Here is a 23,163-nt window from a genome sequence, read left to right as displayed (position 1 = left end):
CCGGAGGCTCCCGAGGGTCTGTTGGCTGCTCTTCTGCCGCTTCTCCAGGGCCTGGGTCCCGGGCCCCCCTCTTCAAAGCCAGGGCATCTCCGCTGCCCTCGCCCACGGCTGACCCCACCTCTCCCTGTAAGGACCCACCTGACCACGCTGGGCCCCCATGGCCAGGGGCGTCCCTCCAGCTCCTGACCCCCACTGCACCTGCACGGCCCCTTTTGCCACGTGGGCAGACACGCCTGCAGGGCCAGGACTGGGACGTGGACTTCCTCGTCGGCCATCACTCTGCCTGGCACGTGGCCCCTCAGGACAACTCTGCGAGCCTGGGGACACCTTCCCCCAGCGGCACTCGGGTCAGCAGTGGGCACGGGAAGGGCAGAAAGACACACAGTCCTGCCCTTTATTTACCATTTTCAGGACAGTGTCCCGGCCCCTCCCAGCCTCTCAGGCAAATAACTCATTTTTTAAAAACTCCTCTGCACTCCAGATGGGCCTCCGTCCCGGCCCTGTGGCCCTGTGGAAGCTCAAGTTCTCTGGGCCGTGGGGTCTCTGGTTGGCTTCGGAGCCCTGGGCACATCCTCAGTCCTGGCCGCCTTGCTCTTTGCTCTGGTAAAGTGCCCCACACCACCACCCGTGGTGGGTACTGAGGAGGCTCCAAACTCTCTGATTTTTTTCTAGGAAAAACAAAAGCGAACACACCATAGCTGCACTGCTGTCCTGGGCCTCTGCCCGTCACTGCTGCTGAGCTGGGATCCAGCTGGGCCCCAGCCTGGGCGGCTGCTGACCCCTTGGGCCCAGGAGAGAACCTGTCAGGGCTCCCAGGGGTGCCACAGCCCTCCAGCTCAGCGGTCCCCTCTTGTCCTCTGAGACTCTGGGGAGCAAGTCCTCAGCGGCCCCTCCAGAGCATCTAAAGAGCGTCACCCGGGGCAACCGCGGCTCATTCCTGCCGTCTCCTCTTACAGCCTCCCTGCCCGGGGACTCCCTGCCACCCAGGGCCCCAAGCTGAAGACCCTTAACCCTGCCCTCCCAAACCTGCAGGGCAGCCTCCACACCTTCCCATCCTCCCCCAGCCCCTACCCTGCAAACCAGCTCCTGGTGACATGGCAGACCTCGTCCCGGCCCCCGCCCCGGGTCCCTAATGCACGTAGGCCAGGCCTCCTACGGTGCCCCTGCCATCCCTGTTCAGGTGGAAGAGCAAGAACTGGCACCACCCTGGGACACCTCGGGCAGCCCTGGGAGCCAACGGGCTGCTTCTGCTCTTGACTTCCTGCCCCTCGCAGTGGCCTGGAGGCCGGTGCTACCGTTTGCTTGTTTTGTGGACTGGGAGGAGGGGGGGGGTCCCCTGGGCAGGGAGAGGACAGTAGCCTTCCACCCACCAGGTGGCACTGCCTGCCACCAGCCTCTCTGTCCTCAGGGAAGGAGCCAGACCTGCTCGCAGAGCCACGCTACTGGACGCCAGAGCAGAGCCTTCCCCAGGCTGCCTCTGTCCTCTGGCGGGAGCCTGCGGCAGACTCTGCGGGCGGGTGTTAGGCCCAGGGTTGGACAGGCCTGAGACTCTGCATCTCACCTGGGGCTGGCGCTGCTGGTTCCGGAACCTCACTGTGGGAAGCTCTGCTCTCGTGAGCTGACCACCAAGTGAGACTGGGACTAGGTTGGGACCATCCTGGTCCCCCCAGGACACATGGCATGGTGTCCTGGAGAGTTCCATGTGGACTCTCCAAACCAGGGTCCTGTGCTGAGGACCTTCCAGTTACATTAAAACCAACCAAGCGATAGTCCTCAGCTTTGGGAGCACGTCCAGCGCTCACAGGTGCCGAAAGTGACACCAAAGGTTTGCTTTAAGCCTGGCACACTCTGAGGGCAGAGGGGAATGGGCGACTGGGGGAGGGGCACACGGCTTCAGGGCGCCACCTCCACACGGGCTTGTAGCTGAAAATGTCGGAACGAACCTCGTGGGTTTCAGCTCAGGAACTGTCCTGGACTGGTCGTCTGTGGTGGCAGCACTGCCTCGGTGGACAGGGAGCAGTGGGGGTGGCCGGGGAGACTGGTGTTGAGCAGGCGGCACTGGGCGCAGTGCTGGGAGCCGCGATGGCCGCTTCCCTCTGCTCTCCCTCCTCACAGGCTGGCCGGAGCAGCCGCTCCTTGCCTACTGGGAGGGTGTGACCTGTCCCACGCGTCCCTGGATTGAGTGTGGAACTTGCCAGAAGCCGGGCCTCAGGGAGAGGAGGCCTGGGCGAGGGGTGCAGCTGGGCAGGCTGTGAAGGTCCGGGTAGGCGCAGGAGATGGCCACCGAGGAGCTTCTGCACCGCCCATGCCTGGGCCTGCAGGCTTGTCTCTGTGGCCACTGGGCCTGGGGCAGGATTTCCCTGGCCTCCGGGGAAGGTGGCTGGGCTCCGACAGATTCCCTGGGACCCTCGGCCTGCCACACAGGCCAAGCCAAGTGTCTCAGGTGCCTTTAGCACTCACAGGGGTTCGCTTTGGTTTTTGTTGCAAATAAGAGAAGCCCCTTGCTCCTGGCTTAAGACAAAAACCAGGGGCAGCTGCCTACGGGGGGCTGCGGAGCTTGCATTGGACCTCAGGACGGGGGCACAGCCTAGCCTCCTGCCAATCAGACGGACAGACGGACGGGCAGTGGCTTCTCTCCTTCTCTCCTTCCCTCTCCCCTCTTCCTCCCTCTCCCCTCTTCCTCCCTCCCCCCTCTTCCTCCCTCTCCCCTCTTCCTCCCTCTCCCCTCTTCCTCCCTCCCCCCTCTTCCTCCTCTCCTTCTTCTCTCCGTCTTTCTTCTCTTCTCCCCCCCTTTCCTCCTCTGCATCTAAAAGGTAGGAGGTGACCCCCCACCCACACAGCTCCAGGTGCCCCCTCTGCTCACACGGGTGCCTGGCGTTTTCTGCATGCCAGGGCTGGGCAATGCCCTTCACTGTGGGATTTCGACTGATCCCTAGTCGTCACAGTGAACAGTGACGTTTCTTGCCTCAGAGAAGGGAAGAGAAGTGTCCGAAAGTCCAAGAAGCTGCCTGAACCACTCAGGTGAGCGCCCACTCCAGGGCCGGGCCCCAGAGCCCTTGCTCCGTTTCTGCTGTTGAACACCACCCGGGGGAGTGGGGGCACTTGTGACAGCAGCCCTGGCCCGTGCTCTGGAAGCCCCCCAAGCCCCGGCCCCTCCTGGAGGCCCAGTGCCCACACACAGTGTCTTCCTGGACCTTGTGCTGCAGCCCCAGTGCCCCCTGGGCCTCCCACTCGGGAAGGTGAGCTGAACAACAGGGACACAGTGAGTCGTCCTCCACGAGGCCTCAAGGCTGTGGTGGGGTGACTCTGGTGGCAGCTCCTGGTGCCTGGGGGGCACTTTGAGCACCTACCCCCAGGTATGGAGAAAGCCCTCCCTGGGGGTCACAAGGTGGGGTCTCTCCTGCACTGTGGCCCCCTAACGGGGACCCACCTGCCTTCTTTACTGATCTCTGTGAGAATGTTCTAGAAAAAAGACAGGGTGTGGGGGTTAATCCTGGCAGCTCTGTTGGAAAACCCCAGGAATGTGCCCGGGTCATGCTGACCTGGACACAAAGGGATCATTCAATTACGTCTCTTCCTGCAGGGAAGCTGCTTTTCAGAGGCCTGGGCCAGGTGAGGCCATTGGCCTGGACCGGGCAGGAGCGGGGCCTGGCTCGCCCACTCTCTCCCAGCTTCCTGGTGCCTCTCCTTGCTCTGTCTGCTGGAGGACAGGAGCACCCAGGGGCCATCCTGCAGCTGTGCTCGGAGGCCCTGCCAGCGGGAGGCATGAAGTCGTCGCAGCCCACGACCTGGCCCTCCGCCCTGAACTGTGCCCAGGCCAATGGAGAAGCCACCCGCCTCCACCGCCCCCCCTGAGCCCTGGCCCCTCCAGGAAACTCCGGCTGGGGATTCGGAGAAGAGAGGCTGGCCTCTCCTGCTCCTGGAAGCGTGGGAGGATGGGAGGCCGTCTGGCCACCCCAGTAACCGGCCTGACCAGGTGCTGGCCATGCAGCCCAGGGCCGGTTGCCGCCAGTTCAGCGTCCTGCAGCCCTGTGAGCCAGGGAGTTAAACCTCCAGCCAGGAGGAGGTGACAGTGCAGTCAGCATCTCCTGGCGATGGCCACTCGTCGGGTAAGATCAAGACGGCCAGCAGAGGCGTGTGAGGGTGCTCTGGGGACCGACTGCCATCCGCTCCTGCTCTGACGTGAGAGACCTTTGCACAAGACGTGGCCATCGGGGGAGGAGTGAGGGTACACCTGTCCCTGGCTGCCTCAGCATGTCCTGTGAACTGATCACTAGTGAAGTCTGACCCCCTGACTTCAGCGACGTGTCACTCTGGAAGTATGACGATTGAGCCAGTTGACACTGACAGTAGCAGACATGAAAAAGGGCGGCCGGACTCTGGGAGCCTGAGCTGGAGCCCCAGCAGCCCAACGCAGGGCCCTGACCACACCTCTGCAGCTGGTTCCAGCGGGGCTCTGCCATTGCCTCGGCATCCTGTCTGGTCCCGGGTGGGGCCCCAGTGCCCCTCTGTCCCCCTCTTCGGCCTCTTGGCCCTGGAAGTCCCCACTGTTTTCACCCCTCCTCTCATGGGGCCTGTGGGGGTCACGGCAGCTGTGAGCTCCCTCTTCCAAGGGATGGAAACTGAGGGCTCAGGACTGACCCCTGCGTCCAGGGCACACACCTGGGGCCCAGCAGGACCACACGGGACTCAGCTCCAGAGCGGGCTCTCTGCTGACCGTGCAGATGACCAGGCCCTCTTTGGCAGGTCTTGGGAGGACCAAGAGGACTGGTGCTTGCGTACCAGGCGGGTGATCATACCTGAGCCCGTCCTGTGTACCTACTACGCCCACCCCCAGGGCCCATCCCCAGTGACGCTGGAAGACAGCTGCCCTCATCACGCCCATTTCACAGCAGGGAAACGGAGGCTGAGCGGGGAAACCTGCCGAGGCCAGCACTGGACGTGGTGGAGCAAGCTCTGTCTGCTGGTCTCCACCCCATCTTGTGGGCAGCCCCCTTCAGGAAGAGGGGACAGAGTTGGCCTCCCCTGGATGCTTAGGCCCCTGCAGGACTGCTCATCACCATGTACCCTGCCCCCCAATCCCTGGGCTTTGGAGGCAGGGAAGGGAGGCTGGGACCTAGGCTTGGGTACTCACTGGCTTTGTGACTTGGGTGAGTCCTTTAAGATTGAGGTGACAGTGTCCTTGTCTGAGAGATGCACACCTCCCACCACCCCACGCACTTCCTCCCACAAAACCGCTATTGTCCTGGAGGATCTGCAGGCTGGGTGGCATGAGGGAGGCCGGGGCCTCTGCCCAGCTCTGAGCATTAGCGGGCTCCTGGGGCTCAAGGATTATCATCTGGTTCTGGTGTGGGACACGAAGGGAAGACATCTACCTTCTACGGGGGCAGATGGGGACATTCGTCACTGTGCCTGGGAGCGATCCTGGCCAGGTTTATGTCAACTCCAGCCATGAGGGGCCTTGAGGAATCGGGCACATGACCTCCGTGGGACAGGAGAGGGCCTGACCAGGCCACTGCTAACTCACTGCGTCCTCTGTCCTGGAGGGTCTGAACCCACTAGCCTGGGGTTGGCGAATGCCCCTGGGAGTTCTGATGGCAGCCAGGGCCATCGGGGCCAGGGACAGAAGCCCAGGGGCCACACACCCAAGGAGAAGTCCTTTCATCCAGCAGAGGCTCCTGGGGCACCCCTGCCCCCCACGGGTGGGTGCCGGGGCCTGTAAACACTCTGGCTCCCTGGCCCAGCCCTGACGGCCGACTCCACGGTGACGCAGGTCGCCCGTGTCGTCTGCGAGATGACTAGGTTTCCAAGTCCAGAGACGTCAGCGGTGACAGCAGATCGCCAAAGAGCCCCCGGGTCCTTCTGTGGGCGGCACACCCGGGCAGCCTGTGGGGTCAGGCGTCTTGAGGTCCTGAAGCCAAGCTGCCCTGGGGAAGCCCTGGCCTCACCCTCAGTGCCCACCTCCGATCCTGCGGCTTCCCCCAAGAATCTTCCTGGTAAGTGGCTCTCAGCTGCCCTGTCCCCAGGATCTCCTGCAGAGGCTCCCACGCTGCAGCAGGCAGCTGCGCGGCCCCCAGGTTCCCGGACCCCAGGAGCAGAGCGGAGCTGACATCTCACCCTGACGACGCCCTGCCTGGCCACAGCAGCTCGACAGGGCAAAGGTTTACACACCGCCCGGCACCCAGCGTCGTGTCCTCACCCCTCACCGCCCGTCACCCACCGCCCTGCTCATCACGCAGTCAGCCCCAGGACTGTCATACAGGCCCTTCCGCTGCCTGCTGTCCTTGAGTCCTCTCCCGCTGGCTCCTACGAATCAGGCATCCACTGTAAGGTCCCCGAGGGAATCTGCTTGAGCGGGAGGTTCATCTCCATTCTACCAAGGCGGATTTATTTGGAGAGCACTTGGGAGGGGCATGTGCCTGCCAGAGTCACACCTGGAAGAAATCTGCAGAAAGCACCGCGAGGCTGAGCCCTGTCCTGGGGAGGGGCTTCTGGCCTCACACCCGCGGAGGCGCCTTCCCAGGCAGAGATCACGAGGCGCTGCAGGGACCTGTGTCCAGGGTGGTGAGCAGGGACCCAGAGCTGGCCAGGGGCTCCCACTGAGTCACCGCTTCAGCCAGGGCCAAGCTGGGATGGGGGCCAGGAGCTCTGGGCTCATGCTCTGCAGTGGCCTCTGGGGGTCAGGCCACTTTCCTGCATCGAGGCTTGGTGGGAAGAGGAGGAATGTTCTTGGGCCGGGACTGCGAAGGAAGCAGAGAGGACTGTGAGCCGCGGTGGGGGCTGGAGGGGCCGCAAGCCTGCCCCGTCCCTCCCTCCCTGGCCCAGCACGAGCCAGAAAGACCCCACCTCCAGCAAGATGTGACTCTAACTCCCGGGAGCCTTGGGGGCACCTTCTGACTCAGGGACTAGCACACCCTGGACATGGCTCCCGTTTCTCAGGAGGGGTCACTAGCTTGCGGTCACGGGGCGGAGGAGCGGAACTTGAGGCCAGGCCCCTGGCTCCCAGCCCCTCCTTCCACAAACACCCTCAACTGATCCTCGGCCCGACTCCCTGCTGAGACGTCGCAGGCTGGCGTCACACTCCAGAAAGGGTCCTAGTCACAGCAGGCAGTGGACACCCTGATGGGTCCCTGGGCTGCAGACCTCCCCGGAGGACTCAGCCCTGAATATCCTGGGACCTAAAACCTGCTGCTTTCCTTTCAAGACACCTGGAAGTTCTGCCCCGTGGGACTGTCCGTCCCCTGGGCTGCGGCTTTCCCAGGGCCAGGGCAGGGAGGGGGTCAAGGTTCGCCGTGAAGACCCTCTGGTGGCCGACCCCACAGCCCTTCGGGGGCACCTGTGCCTGCTCCCGCTGGCAGCACCTGGGGGCAGCACCTCACCTCACCCGCCGCCGCCTCTCGGCAGCCTCCGCACGCCATTCCCTCCCGCCCAGCGGCCTCCTTGGGTTCCTCGGAGCCCAGACCCCCGCCCGAGGGATTCCCCAGCCAGCTGTCCCCACGCAGCACCTTCTCGACCTCAGTCTTGGCCCAGTGGCACCTTTGGCAGGGCTTCCCTGACCCCACGGGGGCAGCTCCCTGCCCTGCTGGCTCCTCTGCGCCATGTCACCAGCCACCCCGCCATCTATCTAAAGGCCCCACCTGCAGCCTGTCCAGTCTCCTTCCAGGACGTGAGCCCGGGGGCAGGGGCTCTGCTGGGCTTGTTGACCGGCCGCCCCAGCACTGGGCCTGGCACACAGCAGACAGCCCGGAACTGGGGCCCAGTACTGGCGCCCGTGGGTACTGCTGGGCAGGTGTGGGCAGGCAGGACAAGCTAGGGGACATTGCAGGTATTGCCAGCCTAGGACTGGTAGGGGAGTCACCACCCTGCTGGTCTCGGCTTAGGGTCCCCAGTGCCCTAAAATGCTCCCACTAGGGACGGCTGGAGCTCTCGGGATCCCTGGGAACCTGCGAGGGATCTGAAACGCCACCAGCAGGTGGAGCCCTCCGCCCGCCCGCCCGCCCCACAGCCAGCGTGCTGATGACCGCTGCTTGGCTCCTGGCCCTCAGCCCCCCTCACCTGCCGGCTGGGCGCTGCTCTACTGGAAGCTCCTCGGCTGCCCCTTTCCGGGTTCTGCCACGTTCTTCGAGTCACCCTCTGCAAAACGAAGTGTCCCATCCTGGGGAAATGCCTGCCTCACCGCGCAGGTGACGCCAAGCTGCCTCTCCGTGCCTGGTGACCTGGCCTGAGCCCCGTCCCCAGGGGGCTGCCCAGCTGCCCGCAGCCCCTCCCCTGGCTCAGCCAGAGCCAGCCTCACCCCTCACCGCCCTGCTCATCAGGCAGTCACCAGGACTGTCACACAGGCCCTTCCGCTGCCTGCTGTTTCCTGGTCTTTAGGCGCAGCTCCCTGTCCCCTCCTGAGGGAGGCTTCCTTGACAACCCGTCTAAGGTGTCCTGCTGGTATCCAGTATGCGGGGTCAGGAGCCTGCGTCACACTGCCCTCAAGTGGCCACTTGGGCCCTGTTAATGGCTGGATTTCCTCCTGATAGCAGCTGCCTGCTGACAGCAACTGTGTCACGGTGACAAGTGTGGCCCCAACCTCCAGCCCAGAATGATAAGCAATGCTTGGAAACGTGTCCATTCCCGATGACGAGGTTGGCTGGGTGGAGGAAGGGACGGTGGGCAGTGGCGGGCGGTGGCGGGTGGGTGGTGGCGGTGGAGAAAGAATGGCTGATGGCACAGATACTAGATGGGGGGCGGGGGAGGGATGGAGCTGGCCACCTTTTCCAATTCCCCAAATAAGCATCCGGGGACAGTCCCGGGTTCTGGCACATCCAGCCTGGGCTCTGACCGTCAGCAGGAGGCCAGGTCGTCCAGGAGCCACTCAGCCTGCCATGGCCACCACCGGACAGCACGGCTTCGTCCGTGTTTCCAAACCTACTTCCTGTCTGTCCCCTACAGTTCAGACCTGGGCTTTTATTTTCCCTCTACAGCTGGTCAGTGCTTGCTGACCCTTCTCATGCCCTCTGCAAGGAAGGAATGGCCTCTTCTCTCACCTGGATATTCTTTGTAAAATCTGTGTCTCAGGAATCGCCCATCTGGAAAAAAATGAGATCAAACTTGTTTCCAGAGCTCATGAGGCCAAAGCCTCAGCCCCTTCTGTCCTCTTCCTCCTCCTCCGGGTGGGCCGGAGCTTTCCCAGGTCCCACAGAGAGTGACACCGCAGCAGCCGAGCAGACGCACAGGAAGATCTCTCTCTCCATTCATGAACTAAAGGGCGTGGCCCGACTGTGGCCCAGTGCCCCCTTCTCGCTGTATATGTTTTTGTTTTGGAAAATATGGTTATTTGTAAGAAAAATGATACTTGGGTTTAATGTGTGATGGGCTTGTCGTCATGTTTAAATGACAGGCACAGGAACGTCTTCAGCGTCTGGGCTTCAGTTTCTGTGCCATGCCTGCCCACCAGCCCCCAGCCCCGCCGTGGGGAGGAGCGCGCTGTGCAACCCCCTGGTGAGGGATCTGGAGACCCAAAGCCTGGGAGCCACTGTCCAAGCAGACCAGCCACCGTGGAATTTCCACGTCCCGTTCAGCCAATGCCATCGCAAAACACGCTCACACACGAGTAAGTGGCACTGAGTGTGTCTGAGGGGACTCCGGAGTCACCATGGGGAAGGACAGTCCTCGATCGATCTTCCCGCCCTGCTTCCCCCACCCCACCTGAGCCTCAGCTTCCTACCAGGAAGGTGCCACACCTGTCCTCCAGGTCACTGCGAGCCTCTGGGAATGATTCCCTGAAAATACACCAGGGGCCACGGGACGCTGCCACTCTCCACAAAGAGCGGCTACTGCGGGCAGTGTCGACTCTGCGGCCCGTCCTCGAGCCCAGCCTCTCCCCCAGCACGGCCCGGCTGTAGCCAGAACACGTGGGCGCGTGGGAGGGTGGGAGGTGGCAACCATCCTCCGTCCACGCTGTGCCCTCTGCTCTCCTGTGAGTCACGTGGACATGACAGGAGACATCTTCTCCTGTTTCGTGGGCCCATAAAGATCACCAGGGACCAGCGCTGGCATTTTCAGTGCGAGGCAATGACCCCATTGAGCCCCATCCTTGTGGACCTTGGCAGCAGAGGCTTGCCCTGTCCTCGAGCGTCACAGACAGCTACCAAGCGAGTCGGGCGGCAGGGCCTGTGGGGTAAGAGCAGGGCCCGGGACCTGCGGCCTCCACCCTGGCTGGCCTGGGGACGGCGGCAGCTGTAGTGATTACTTCGCGGGTAGTTATGAGGCTTGAATGAGAGCTGAGGACAGCACCTGGCACACAGCAGGTCCTCGGTGCGTGTGCGATCCCTGTCTTAGGAAGAGGGAGGCTTGAGGTGGGGAGCCTGCTGGCCGTGCGCACAGCTAATGCGAGCAGGGCAGGAGTCCCGGCCTGCGTGAGGAGACCGAGGCTCCGCCAGGAGAAGACATGGACCCTAGGCCACCCAGGGGCAGGGTTCCGTCTCCGCTGTGGGGGGCTCTGGGGAGCAGGAGCCAGGCCCAGGGCACCGCTCACCTGCTGGCCGCCGCTGCTTCACACACTGCCCGCGGTTGGGGATGCCCTCGGCCACGTCCCCGGGGCTCAGGATGTGGCACTCGTAGCCTGAGGGACACTGCAGTGGCTCTGCGCCATCCTCGGTGGTGCTGCATGCCTCTGCTGTGGGGGACACGCCAGAGCCTCAGAGGAGAGCCGGGCACACACCAGGCCCTGTCCGGCGAGGCGCCCCACACCTGCACCTGCGCCCCCTCACGGCAGCTGTCACCCACCTGGAACCACAGGTGTGCACCCGCAGAGGCCAGCCCATCACACATCACAACACGCCTCACACCCACCCATCCACGGGCTCACCCTGAAACAGACTCACACCCAGCACACACGCACACACACATCCCGACACAACCACGCACACTCATACACATGCTCACCCCACAGACCACGCACAGCAATGAACCCCTAAAGATGCAGGGTCTGGGAAGCAGCCCTGGCCCCTGCCTTGCCCTCTCCATCCAGGAAGGAGGCCCCGTTGCTAGGGAGCGTCCAGGCCCTCTTTCTGTCCTGGGCTGTGGGACAGCTGAGTGACTGGGCACCTCTGAGCTGGGCTGGGGGATCGGGAGGGTGAGCATTTGGCTGAGGGCCTGCAGGGACAGACGGCCTGGGCTGTGGTTCCTGCTGGCACCTCAGGAGGGGGAGCCTGGCTGTGCCCCCCCCCCGCCCCCCCCCCCGGGGGCCCGCAGCTACCTTGTAGCACCTCCTCGGGGCCGTCCAGGAGCCAGCCATTGCCACCAAGCCACCGCGGTTTCGGCTGCACCAGCCAGTCTAAAACTGACAAAGGACAGGGTCAGGGGCCTCCCCCGGCAGCCTCTGGGGTAGGAGCCTCCCTCTCATGACCACAGAGGCCCTGCACACCCCGCCCTGGGCTGACACCTGCAGTGCCCAGGACTGGCTGCTCCCCCTCAGCTCCCGCGTCACACCGTCACGGCTGGGCAACCTGTTGGCGCTGTTACTCGGAGTTTTTTTATGACCCACCCATGCTGAGCAGCTCTTGCTGCCGGCCGTGAATGAATGGTGAGCATCCGAGTAGCTGTCATGCACCCAGAGACTGCTTAAGGTGCTGGGGACACCCCAGGAAGAGAAGCAGACAGACTCTGCCCAGGGAGACTGACCCTCGGTGACAGCCAGCGAGCAGGGAGGAGGGGGCGGCTGGAGGAGGGACCCTCGTCCCCAGAGGAAAGTCCCCCAAGAGAGCGGTCTCTGGGCGAAGAGCTGGAGGTGAGGAAGAGAGGCTGAGGGCCTCAGGGAGGAAGTTCCGGGTGGGACCCTGCACAGGGGCCCAGGTGTCAGAGCAGGGACCCCCACGCCCCTGCCCTCTGAGCCATGTGCACCTCTCCTCAGCAGCTCTGCTGCTGTTTAATCTTGAGCAAGTGACTCCGTTTCTCTGAGTTTCTGTGTCCTCAGTTGCAAATGAAACCGACCCCGCCTCCACCCATGGAGCTGTCTGAGATGAAATGTCTGGGAGACTCTTGGGGATGCCTGGCACCACTGTATCCTTTGTGCACTGCTCAAAAGCACTTGGCCTAGGAAGCAAGGCTAATCCCTGTGCCTGGGCACATTCCACAGGAAGGGACACCCCCAGCGGGGCGGGTGCCTTATGTGCTCTTCCACCAGGAGGGGGTGCCCTGCCACCTTTCTTATAAAGGCTGGTGGGAGCCAGCTGGCCCCTGAGCGCCCGCCCTGTCACTGCTCAGAGGCAGACCCAGAGCATAATAATGAGCGTTATTAAATGTGCTGAGTCCCTTGTCATCGCTGTGACCTCACCCCAAAGAACACAAGGTGTGGTCACTTCCGCCGTCTCCTGGGCCTTGGGAGAGGTGGGCCCCCTGTCGAAGCCCCCTTCCGTAATTACTGCCCTTGGGAACCTGGTGGTTCCAGGAAAGGAGAGTCCAAAGGCCCTGCCAGGAGCAGAGCTGGCCCCCTCCCGCCGACCCACCCACTTAGGGCACATTTCCCCACCCACCCAGGCTACTGCCTGCCCGCCTGGCTCGGGGCCCCTGGCAGCTCTCCTCCCTGCACACCCCAGACTTCTCCCCACAAAGGATCTGGAACTCCTTAGACCAGGAGCACCCCAACACTGTCCCTCCCGCGAGAGGGAGCCGGGTTCAGCAGCATCTCCTCAGTGCCCGGCCCTGGGGCCCTTTCCCATGGCTCTGGCTCTCCGAGAGCGGCAGGTGCATTCAGCCCTGCTCAGCTGGAATCTGAAGGATTTGAACCTCCCAGGCCCCTGCCTCCCAGACACCCCTCCGCACTGCTGAGCACCCACTCTCCTCCAGACACCCCCGCACTAGATCCAGGAGCCAAGGGGGCTGGTGGGGTCCCAGGAATGTGGGACCTGGGGAGGGGGAACCTGGCGGGATATTTTTAGGGAAAGCCTCAGTCTGGGTGTTTAGGGGACTCTCATCCCCCCCCCACCTCCTCCCAGGATGGGCCTCCTGGGCTGTGGGCTCCGCCCTCCTGGGGAGGTGCTCAGTAAGTCCCTGGACTTGTGCCCAAGCAGCACGGGAGGGCAGTGAGCGGTGGGCAGAAGAGACGCCCAGACAGTCCCGTCCTCCGCAGGTGCCCTGCGGCCCCCACGGGGGGCTCCGGGCCCACCTGCCCCCTCCCGCGCCCGGCCTACCTGGCGGGGGCGGCACGGCCTCCAGGCAGGCGTAGGCGCAGCCGTTGTAGCAGCAGCGCCGGTGGCGCGGGCACTCGGAGTCCGCCTGGCAGCGCGCAGCCTGGCAGGCGCCAGGGGGCAGTGTCCGTGGGGGCGGCGGGCAGCGGTCAGCGCGGGGCTGCCGCGGGCCACCGGGCGCGCCCGCCTCCTCGGCCTGCGGGACAGGGGAGGGCGATCAGCGGCGCCAGGCCAGCCCCTTGGAGCTGTGCGCTGCGCGGTGTCCTGGGACCTCTCGCAGCCTGCGCTTCCTGGCGTGGAAAACTGATCCGCGCAGACCCAGCCTCTGAGGGTCGGTCTCGGGGTTAACAGACGCCATGCTTGTCTGTAACCGCCCCAAACTGAGGTGACCGAAGGCCACCAACAGCTGCAGAAGTGAATCTTGGTGGCTTGCTGGAGTCTTTCACTTTAAGGACCTACCTCCTTAGAGATGGATCTCCTGAGTGTGCACCCGCGTATCCATGCATGTGTGCACACACATACACACGTCTCTGTGTGTATATAGATAGATGGATTGATTGATTTCTTGTAATCAATGTTTATGTAGAGCTTTGAGAACTTACAGCTCACACGTGAGTGCATGGACTCACAGCACAGCTTGGCTAAATCTCACACACAGCACATGGAAGGGGGAAAGCCAGGTCACAAGGGACAGTGTGATTCACTGCAGTTGACAGACAAGCAAAGCAGTGCCCCGTGGGGAGTCTCTGGTGCCTGCCTGTGGGGGCTGGCTGGTTCACCTGGGGACCTGTGGCCCGCTCTGCCTCTTGACCTCACGTGGATGACAGAGGGGGTTTAATTTGTGGGAACTGGACACTTAAGATTTCTGTACTTTTCAATATTGCTTCAGTAAAAGGTTAAAAAATAAAATGTAGATAACACTTTATTAGTGCGCACGGAACAAGCCCTCTAGAGGCAGGGCCCGAGACGTCTCCTACAGCCCCGGATGGAAACCACCCAAATGTCCACCGGCTGATCAATGTGCTCTCTCCACACAGTGGAACCTCATTTGGCCACAAATATAAATGAAGGCCTGACACACAGGACCACCCCGAGTGGCTGTGCCCCTTACCCGCCCTCCCCGTTCCTCACCCGCCAGCACAAGCCCCCTCAGGCCTTTCCCCTCGGGAGCAGCCCCATTGCCCTCTGGGTGGCTCCCTCCCGTCCTGCTCAGTCAGGACCTCCAGACCGAAGCCTCTGACCCTGTCACTGGTCAGCACCTGTCCTGCTGTCCTCTTCCTTCAATTGACCTGTCTCCTGCAGCACACAGAGGGGCCACCTGCCTGGACTCTGCCGCTGGTGGGCTGGGTTCAAACCCAGCTCTGCCACTCCCCTGCTGCCTCACTTTGTGCGAGCCCGTTTCCCTGCAGGGAGTGGTCGCCAGCACTCCCCGCTGGAGCTTTTCAGGACTGACCACAGCACAGCAACAGAAAGGTTTCTGCCCCAGGACAGGAGCCCGGCCTCGGCCTGGAAGATTCTGCTGCTTCTCTGTTCTGTTGGCCAAGTCACTCCTCAGCCCCAGCTGAAATACCCTCCTGAAGGCGTCCCTGCCCGGACTCGCTGAGGTCGTGGGTGTTTCTGGTCCAGGCCTCCAAGTAGGAGCCAAAAGGTCACCAAACGCCCTTTTGCGCCTGCAGAGCGGAGCCAGCACACTCGGTGCGCTGCTGCCGACGGCCTGCAGGGGCGCGCGCCAGGGGACCAGGCACAGCCCAGTAGGTGGCGGCAGAGGCCAGCGCTTCCGGCCTCGCAGCGAGTCTCCCAGGCCCGTCTCCCAGGCCCATGCAAGTGGGCGGGGACAGCCGGGGAGGGCGCCTGCGTCCTGCTTCACCCCAGGAACCCGTTTGTGCCAAGCAGCAGTGAGCGCTGGGTGGGAAGGGAAAGGAAGGGGAGGGGACGGGGGCTGGCGGGGCGTCCGTGACCCGGGCAGCCTCTCGGCACCCCTTCCCGCGACCCGCGCATTCCTGCGCCATCGCCAAGCACCCAGGCACGCAGGGGCACAATCCCACGACACTAGCCCTCCGTGCCATTTGCTGCAGAATTCACCAAATTGGACCCGTGTTGGGGCCTCTCCAGTTTTAATCCTGATCCAAGGCGACGGCTGCCCCAGCCCCCTCGGAGGGCAGCGCGGGGCCTCATTTACAGAATTAGCGGAGCCCGGGTGAGGAGGCTCCCCGCCTCCCCTGCCTCCCATCCGTGACTCCCTCCGGTGGCCCCGGAGGAGGGGGCTGTGCCGAGATCAGGTTTACATGTCCCCTGTTCTCCGAGGGAAATTCAAATGCCGGTTCTCAGAATTTGGACAGAACAAAAGAGATAAGCCCTCCGCTGGGCTGGCTCTCGCGTTACTTACCAGCCGCTGAGCCAGCAGATGGCCTGGGTGATAAAGACGCCATTTCACCCAGGGCCAGATTAGGGGCTTAATGTTGGACAGCGCTCCCGGGGCGCCCAGGAGGGCTCTGAACCGTGGCTGAGCCCTGGGGCCTGAGAATGGCCCTTCCTAAAAGAGCTCACCCCACGCTCGCCCCCCCCCCAGCGTCTGAAGGGGTCAACAGCCCAGTCCTCCCGGCCCAGCAGGCGGGGTCAGCAGGGTGGGGGCCGCCAACCCTCCCTTCTCTGGGGTCTCCTGCCACTGCCCTTTCACCCTGTCCAGCCGCCTACCCCCTTGAGGTCCCCAGAGCACTTGAGCCCAGGCCCACCTCTGGACCTTTGCACTGGCTGTCCCATACTCCACTGCTCACTGTCCAAGTCACCGGCCCCGCCAGGCATCACCCCCAGGCCTCTGCTCACATGGCCGTCCCTCTGCGCTCCACTCTGGCCCCACACAGCTTCCAGCCCCTGGCCACCCTCGGCCTGTGTACTGCACCCTCATCTACTGTCTTCCTTCTGCCCTGACGTGCCCTGCTGGGGACAGGGACTTGCACATATTTTCACCTGTGTCCCAGGCTCCTAGAAAAGTGCCCAACACCCATACGTGTGGCCCAGTGCATGCTGGCACCAGATGGTGACCATGGGCATGGCTCCTGGCAGCTTGCCAGACCTCTTCCAGGAGAGTGACAGGTACAAACTGACTCAGGGCACAGTCACCATGCGGAGCTGTCAGGCTCAGAACCCAGGCCCTGGGCAGGAGACCCACACACGACGGGCGGAGGAGGCAGCCTTTGGAGACGGTGGACTCCGCCCTGCATGCCTGGTTTTATGCCCACTTGATGGGGAAACTGAGGCAGGGGTGAGCTGAGGCTGCTGGAGTGGGGGAGCAGGCTTCTGACCGTCAGAGCCTTCTGGCCCCCAGAGCCTGGGCCTGGGAGGTGGGTCCCTCCATGTGGGCATCTGTCTGGTGCCAGGCCTCTGCCCTCTGCTCAGGGCACGGTCAGAAAACCGCTGCCCCCCCCCCCATACACATTCTGGAAAATGCTCACCACTCCCAGCCAGCCCCCCTCCCCCACTTACACGGCCACTCAGCTGAAAAGGACATTACGCACATTAGTCCCCCTGCACAATAGTCCCCCTGAGAAAAGAGGCAGGTCCTCCGATGGCCAGCTGCCTCCACAGAGGCCACAGAGCGGCCTCGGGTTTCCGTCAGTACCCCCACTTCTGCTAAGGGACTGTCGGTGAGTCCAGGTCCAGGTGCCCAGCCACCCGGGGCTTCGGGCTCTACATTCTGACTTGGAGGAAACCCCATCCCCGAAGGCTTCCCACCAATGGCATCTCCCACTCCTGGGCAGACACATTGGTGGCCTCTGGATTCACAAAGCTGCCTCCCGCGTCCTTAGGAAGCAGTGAAGGAAGTGCCAGGGTGGGGCTCCGCCAGCGCAGCAGGGAGCCCGAGTCAGCGGGGCCATTCTGAGAGGTAAAGTCCAACTCAACTAAGCTGGCCTCCAGCCAAAGGAGGCCAGCTAGGGACGGCACACCCCTGCGCCAGGACATCCCAGACCTGGGAGGGGGGGAGACGGACCCACCCATGCGCACACTCACCATGTGTCACATGTGTCACAGTGTGAAAACGCAGAGGTGGGAGACAGTGTGAACCAGCCAGGGCCACCAGACTCCACTGAGGCGAGACACCGGGACACAAATCCAGGGCTGCAGGGGGTGGAGCGACCCTTTATGGGACGGGGTCTCCCAGGGTGATAGGCATGCTCTGGAAGTAGAGAGGTAGGGGCTGCAGGAGGCACGGACGTACCAAGTGCCACTGCAAAGTCCCCTCAACGGGTTCCTTCACCTCCTGCAGATTGGCCCCGTGAAGAGAGTCTCAATGCAGCGCCACTAAGAAATGTGCGCGACCGCTTCGTGGAAAGCCCTGGACCCCGCATTGCGTCGGGTAGGAAGGACCGAGGTCGTCTGCACTTATTTATAACTTTCTGTGCGTCTGATTTTTTTTTTTTTGCAGTAAACCTCACTATTGTAATAATCGGGAGAAAACGTGCTGAGCCATTTCTATGCAGGGAAAAGGCACCAGGCTGCAGGCCACCCATTCACCAGGACCCTCAGCACCCACACCCTTCCTTCCCTGAACAACTTTACCCTCCTTTGGAATGTTCCAGGCCAATAAAAATGTACCCCAGACTGGCTTGCTTGGGGGAGGAAGAAAGCCAATTTCCCTCTAAGCAGTATTTGTTCTTCCTCTGGAATTTGGACGTCAAAGATTTAAAAATAAGTTTCTCCCTGGAACAGAGGGCCGGAGTTCAGCGCGCGCGGGAATGCACTTCCCGGCCCCGGGCTGGGCGCCGGCTCTGGGAGCAGGACTGGGTGCAATGCAGTGGGACACTCTCAGAGTCCTCAAAGACCAGCATCTGGCAGGACTGCGGGCTCCAGCACGCACCACCAACGCCCCCAGGGCTGCCGAGCCCCCGTGCCCGCACAGGGCCCTGGGACACCGAGGTGGCATGCCCACACCCCTCCCGCGGCCCTGGGCCCCTTCACCCCACACCAGGAGGACAAGGCCCGGGGCTGGGCGCAGAGCTCCTGTCCTCACCAGGCCCTTCGGGCCGTGCCCCAGGCTGCAGCTGAGGAAGCCGAGGCCCAGAGGGGACAGGGGAGTCACTGCAGCTGGAGGGCAGTGGGCCGGGAGCCTCCTGGGGGACCCCAGGGGGATGTGAGGCCACTGTGCTGCCCTCAGCGAGATGCAAACGGAACTCAGGCAATCAACAGGTCCCACCAAGAGATGGGTCCCCAACAAAGGTCATTTTGCCAAAGGACGGGGCTCAGGGACAGGAGTCTGGCCTTGTGCAGGTCGGGTCCCGCTCTAGCTCTCTAGGGCGGATGGCCAAGGTGTGCCACCCCCAGCCTGGCAGACTTCGGGCCACCCCAGGAGCAGTGAGAGGAGATGGCCTCCATTCCCCGGCTCACAGGCCGCGGGGCTCCACCAGGGAGCAGGAGGCAGAGGACGGGAGGAGCCCCCGGGTTGAGGAGCCCCTGGGGGTGGGGGGATTCGGGGGGGTGAGGAGACTCTGGGGGGTGAGGAGACTCTGGGGGTGAGGAGACTCTGGGGGGTGAGGAGACTCTAGGGGGTGAGGAGACTCTGGGGTGAGGAGACTCTGGGGGGTGGGGAGACTCTGGGGTGAGGAGACTCTGGGGGGTGAGGAGACTCTGGGGGGTGAGGAGACTCTGGGGTGAGGAGACTCTAGGGGTGAGGAGACTCTGGGGGTGAGGAGACTCTGGGGTGAGGAGACTCTGGGGTGAGGAGACTCTGGGGTGAGGAGACTCTGGGGGTGAGGAGACTCTAGGGGTGAGGAGACTCTGGGGGTGGGGAGACTCTGGGGGGTGAGGAGACTCTGGGGGGTGAGGAGACTCTGGGGGGTGGGGAGACTCTGGGGGGTGAGGAGACTCTGGGGGATGGGGAGACTCTGGGGGGTGAGGAGACTCTGGGGTGAGGAGACTCTGGGGGGTGGGGAGACTCTAGGGGGTGAGGAGACTCTAGGGGGTGGGGAGACTCTGGGGGGTGAGGAGACTCTGGGGGGTGAGGAGACTCTGGGGGGTGAGGAGACTCTGGGGTGAGGAGACTCTGGGGTGAGGAGACTCTGGGGGTGAGGAGACTCTGGGGGTGAGGAGACTCTGGGGGGTGAGGAGACTCTGGGGGGTGAGGAGACTCTGGGGGGTGAGGAGACTCTGGGGGGTGAGGAGACTCTGGGGTGGGGAGACTCTGGGGGATGGGGAGACTCTGGGGTGGGGAGACTCTGGGGGGTGAGGAGACTCTGGGGGTGAGGAGACTCTGGGGGGAGGAGACTCTGGGGGGTGAGGAGACTCTGGGGGGAGGAGACTCTGGGGGGTGAGGAGACTCTGGGGGGTGAGGAGACTCTGGGGTGGGGAGACTCTGGGGGATGGGGAGACTCTGGGGTGGGGAGACTCTGGGGGGTGAGGAGACTCTGGGGGTGAGGAGACTCTGGGGGGAGGAGACTCTGGGGGGTGAGGAGACTCTGGGGGGAGGAGACTCTGGGGGGAGCAGCCCCTGGGGGGAGGAGACTCTGGGGTGGGGACCCTGGGGGGAGCAGCCCCTGGTGGCTCCTCTGCAGCCCGTTGGTGACGGTGGCCTTATTAGGTAAAATTGGCTCCCAGGTGGCAGGGAGGCCCCAGGGCAGTACCGACTGACCTCTCCCTGCCCAGCCCAGCCACTGCCCTCCAGGGCCAGGGCCAGGGCTGAGGGCAGGGCGGAGCCACCCAGGAAGGCCTTGCCTTCGGGCCTTTGGGGACACTTGAACAGGAATTAGTCAGAGCTGAGGGCCCTAGAGGCCATCCAGTCCTCCACCTTCACCGCTCTGAGGCCCAGAGAGGGGCAGTGAGTAGCCTGCGGTGGCACAGCTCCTTGAGGTGACTTGTGGCGACCTCTGGGCCTGGTGAGCTGCCCGGCCTCCTGTCCTCCGAGGTCGCCTGTCCTTCCCGGGGCTCTCTGAGGCAGGTGCTTATACAGAGCTCCCCAGTGCTCTGGGCAGGGACCCACGTCGCAGGTCCAGGGACAGACTTGGGGCGGCCCCTGACCAGTGGTGGCGCAGCACACCTGTGAGGGTAGCACCAGCCCGCCACGCCAGCAGGGGGCTCAGGGGGTGGAGCCCGCGCAGGGCACCCCGCCTGGCCAGGGTGGCCCAGGTCCCTTCCCAACCTCCTGATTCTCGGCCTCCGCGAGCTCTGGCCAGGGCCGCTGCCTCCTCCAGGAAGCCCTTGGGGCCCTCACCACCTGGAGTGAGCGCCCCCTCCCCCAACACCTGCCTCCCTCCCTCCCCCGGCTCCTGCCCACGCCAGCCAGGGCCACCGCCCGAGAGGCACAGACCCTGCCCCCTGGGGAACTTCTACTCACCCCTCAGAGCCCCAGGCCGAACGTCCCCAGCCCTGGCCCCCTCCCGACTCCCCTGGACATGCCCACGGGCATTTGCTCACAAGTCGGCCCGAGTGACCCAGTGCTGACCCAGTGGTGGCGGCTGCGGGACCCGAGGTGGGCACACGGAATGGAGCGGGAGCTGGCCCGAGGGGGGCACCGCCACCCTGCTCAGGAGCCTCCAGGCGCTGCCGGCTGGCATCCTGCTGAGGGCACGAGAGCACCAGGGCTGGCTCTTGACCCTCTTCCTCCAGATGTCCTGGGGGGATCTGAGCCCCTGGGTCACCTCTGTCACCCCTGCCCCCAGGCTCCCTGCTGGTCCCTTCCTGCCCTGCCTCTCTCCTGCGCCCTTGGGAGCTGGGCACACAGCGGGTTTTTGTTTTCTCTGTCTTTTATTCTCTACTGTCCCCTTGTCCTGTGAATTCCCCAGCGGAGACGCAATGCCCAGGTCCCGCAGCCCAGGCCAGCACCTGGTAAACGGTGCTGTTGGCACCTGTGAGCTGAGAGCAGTGCAAGCTTTCTTTTGCAGATGACATTGTTGGAGCTCAGAGAGTTCAAGCCGCTTGCCTGAAGTCGCACAGCTGGGGAGAAGCAGAATCCAGCCACCCGGCTCCTCCCGCTGCCTATCCCCAGCCCTTCCTCGGAGCTGCCATCATCTGCCCCTCAGGGCTGTGGTCGCTTCCATCTCACCTACAGGACCCCACACTACCCCTTCCTCGGGGCGGTTTCTGCTCAGTGTCCACTGAGTGGACAGAGGGCACCTGGTCACAGCGGAGCCCCACCGAGGGGCAGTGGTGGTGGAGGCAGGTTAAGTCCTCCACCCTGACCAGCCAGTGCCAGGCTGGGCTCTGCCGCCCATCTGCAGGGTCCCTTCCTCCCCAGCGGGGCCTCTGAGGGTTCCAGTCCGCCTGCCACTGGGACGGACACACTGGGACCCAGTTTGGGGAGCCCCGGGGGAGGTGGCCGGCCTGGACCGCCCAGCCCGGCTGCCCCGCGGCTGCGCCCTCCCGGCACTTACGTGGGGCTTCTCGGGCAGCCTCCCGGGCAGCGCCCGCGTCCACAGCTCCCCCGCCGAGGCCCCTGCGAGCAGCAGCAGGAAGCACAGAGCCCAGGCGACCGTCCCCCGGCAGCTGCCCATCCCGCTGGTCACAGGCGTTTCCTCCGGGGCCAGCGACCTCGCTCAGGCCGGGAGGAGGCTCCCTGCTGGGTGGGGCCAGCGCAGCCGCGGGAACTCCTCTCGGTCCTCCCAGCCGCACGCAGCGGGGTCCCTGGGATCCTGCCTCTGCGCCCGGCTCATGCCCCCTCCTCGAGGGTGGCGGCCTGCAGGTTATTTTTAGCTTGCCCTGTGACCTCTGACCCCAGAACCCAACCGACAGGGGCAGCTGCAGCCCGGGCAGCTCGGACGGCCACGGCGCAGGAGGAGGGGGCCCGGGCTCCCGGAGACGTGGCGGGAGTGGCCCTGCCGCTCTCTCCCAAAGGACTTCCTGGCAGCTGCCTGGCGGCTGCGGCGGAACCAGGGGCTCAGCCCACCCTCCAGGTCCTGGGCTGGGCCGGGGAACTGTCCACCCTGCTGCGGTGGGGCGGCCAGCTCCGCCTGGCCCTGCTCACAGCTGCCGGAGCCCTGTGGGGGAGGAGGGAAGGAGGCTCCTGCCACTCCCCCGGCCTCCCCGAGCTCCCGAGGTCCCCAGGAGGGGCACACGCCAAGCGCAGGCACATGAGTGTCCCCAGGGCCCCGCAGGCGTCACAGGTGCCCACCCAGGGCCCCGCGGGCGTCACACGTGCCCACCCAGGGCCCCGCGGGCGTCACACGTGCCCACCCAGGGCCCCGCAGAGGTCACACGTGCCCACCCAGGGCCCCGCAGAGGTCACACGTGCCCACCCAGGGCCCCGCGGGCGTCACAGTGCCCACCCAGGGCCCCGCAGAGGTCACACGTGCCCACCCAGGGCCCCGCAGAGGTCACACGTGCCCACCCAGGGCCCCGCGGGCGTCACAGTGCCCACCCAGGGCCCCGCGGGCGCGGCATGCTTCCTGCACCCTCGAGGCGCTGGCTTTGGCCCCCATCTGACAGGGGCGGAGCGGCAGGAACTACCCACGGCCCCATGCCCAGAGGGCCCGAGGCCCTGCCCGGGACACTGGTCCCCACAGCGTCTGGTCAAGGTGCCCCCCATCGGGGCCACGCGAGGCCCTGGAGCCAGCCCGGGAGGAGCGTCCCTTCAGCTCCGTGCCCCGACACTCGCGGCCTCCCGCTGCTCTTGGCCCGTCACCTTAGCCTGGGCTCCAGATGACCTTTCATGTGTCCCGAGATGACCCCCGTCCCCTGCACCCACTGCCCTGCTCCCTGCTCGGGGTTGAGGGGTCTCCGCCCCCTGCTGCTCCCGGCTGCCCCTTGGAGGTCAGAGGCTCAGCAGAGGCGGGGGGCTGTCCGCCCCTGGGCCTCAGTCCTCCATCTGAGAGTCGGGCGTGGAGCTGGACCTGGCCCTCGGGGGCTGTGGGGGCTCTGCTCACCCTCTCCCCACCCCCTTCCCTGTCCTGTCCACCCACACGCTTGCTGTCACATTCTTGGCCCACTTCCTGTCTCTGCCTGTGGGTGGCCTCCTTCCTGCCCAGAGCCAACTCCCTCCCTTTGGGTGGAGGACGCCACATGG

The 23,163-nt window shown here is 64.3% G+C and overlaps 1 protein-coding gene and 1 long non-coding RNA gene across 4 annotated transcripts; both read right to left on the bottom strand.

The window, feature by feature from the left end:
- Positions 1-355: 355 nt before the first annotated feature.
- Positions 356-2,669, bottom strand: LOC110599136 (uncharacterized). The gene is made up of 2 exons (XR_002485067.3): positions 1,944-2,669; positions 356-668 (listed from the first exon to the last, which is right to left on the bottom strand). It is a non-coding gene; the product is annotated as an uncharacterized LOC110599136 (long non-coding RNA).
- Positions 2,670-6,367: 3,698 nt separating this feature from the next.
- LOC120887979 (WAP four-disulfide core domain protein 1) lies at positions 6,368-22,098 on the bottom strand. Of its 3 annotated transcripts, none has more exons than XM_078032752.1 (7): positions 21,536-22,098; positions 13,179-13,371; positions 11,246-11,323; positions 10,523-10,663; positions 9,033-9,074; positions 8,056-8,133; positions 6,368-6,740 (listed from the first exon to the last, which is right to left on the bottom strand). In XM_078032752.1, the coding sequence occupies exons 1-6, from the start codon at positions 21,653-21,655 to the stop codon at positions 8,075-8,077; spliced, it is 633 nt and encodes a 210-aa protein (XP_077888878.1). In that variant the 5' UTR covers positions 21,656-22,098; the 3' UTR covers positions 6,368-6,740; positions 8,056-8,074. The 3 variants fall into 3 exon arrangements, with proteins under 3 accessions (XP_077888878.1, XP_077888877.1, XP_077888879.1); XM_078032751.1 differs by having other exon boundaries at positions 11,246-11,329; positions 21,536-22,092; XM_078032753.1 differs by lacking the exon at positions 21,536-22,098 and adding an exon at positions 17,184-17,322 and having other exon boundaries at positions 11,246-11,329.
- Positions 22,099-23,163: the final 1,065 nt, after the last annotated feature.

Source organism: Ictidomys tridecemlineatus, chromosome 15 (genome assembly GCF_052094955.1).
Source record: "Ictidomys tridecemlineatus isolate mIctTri1 chromosome 15, mIctTri1.hap1, whole genome shotgun sequence".
NCBI classification, from domain to species: Eukaryota; Metazoa; Chordata; class Mammalia; order Rodentia; family Sciuridae; genus Ictidomys; species Ictidomys tridecemlineatus.
Note: the sequence above shows the minus strand (reverse complement) of the source record. Positions and strands in the feature narration are given on the sequence as shown.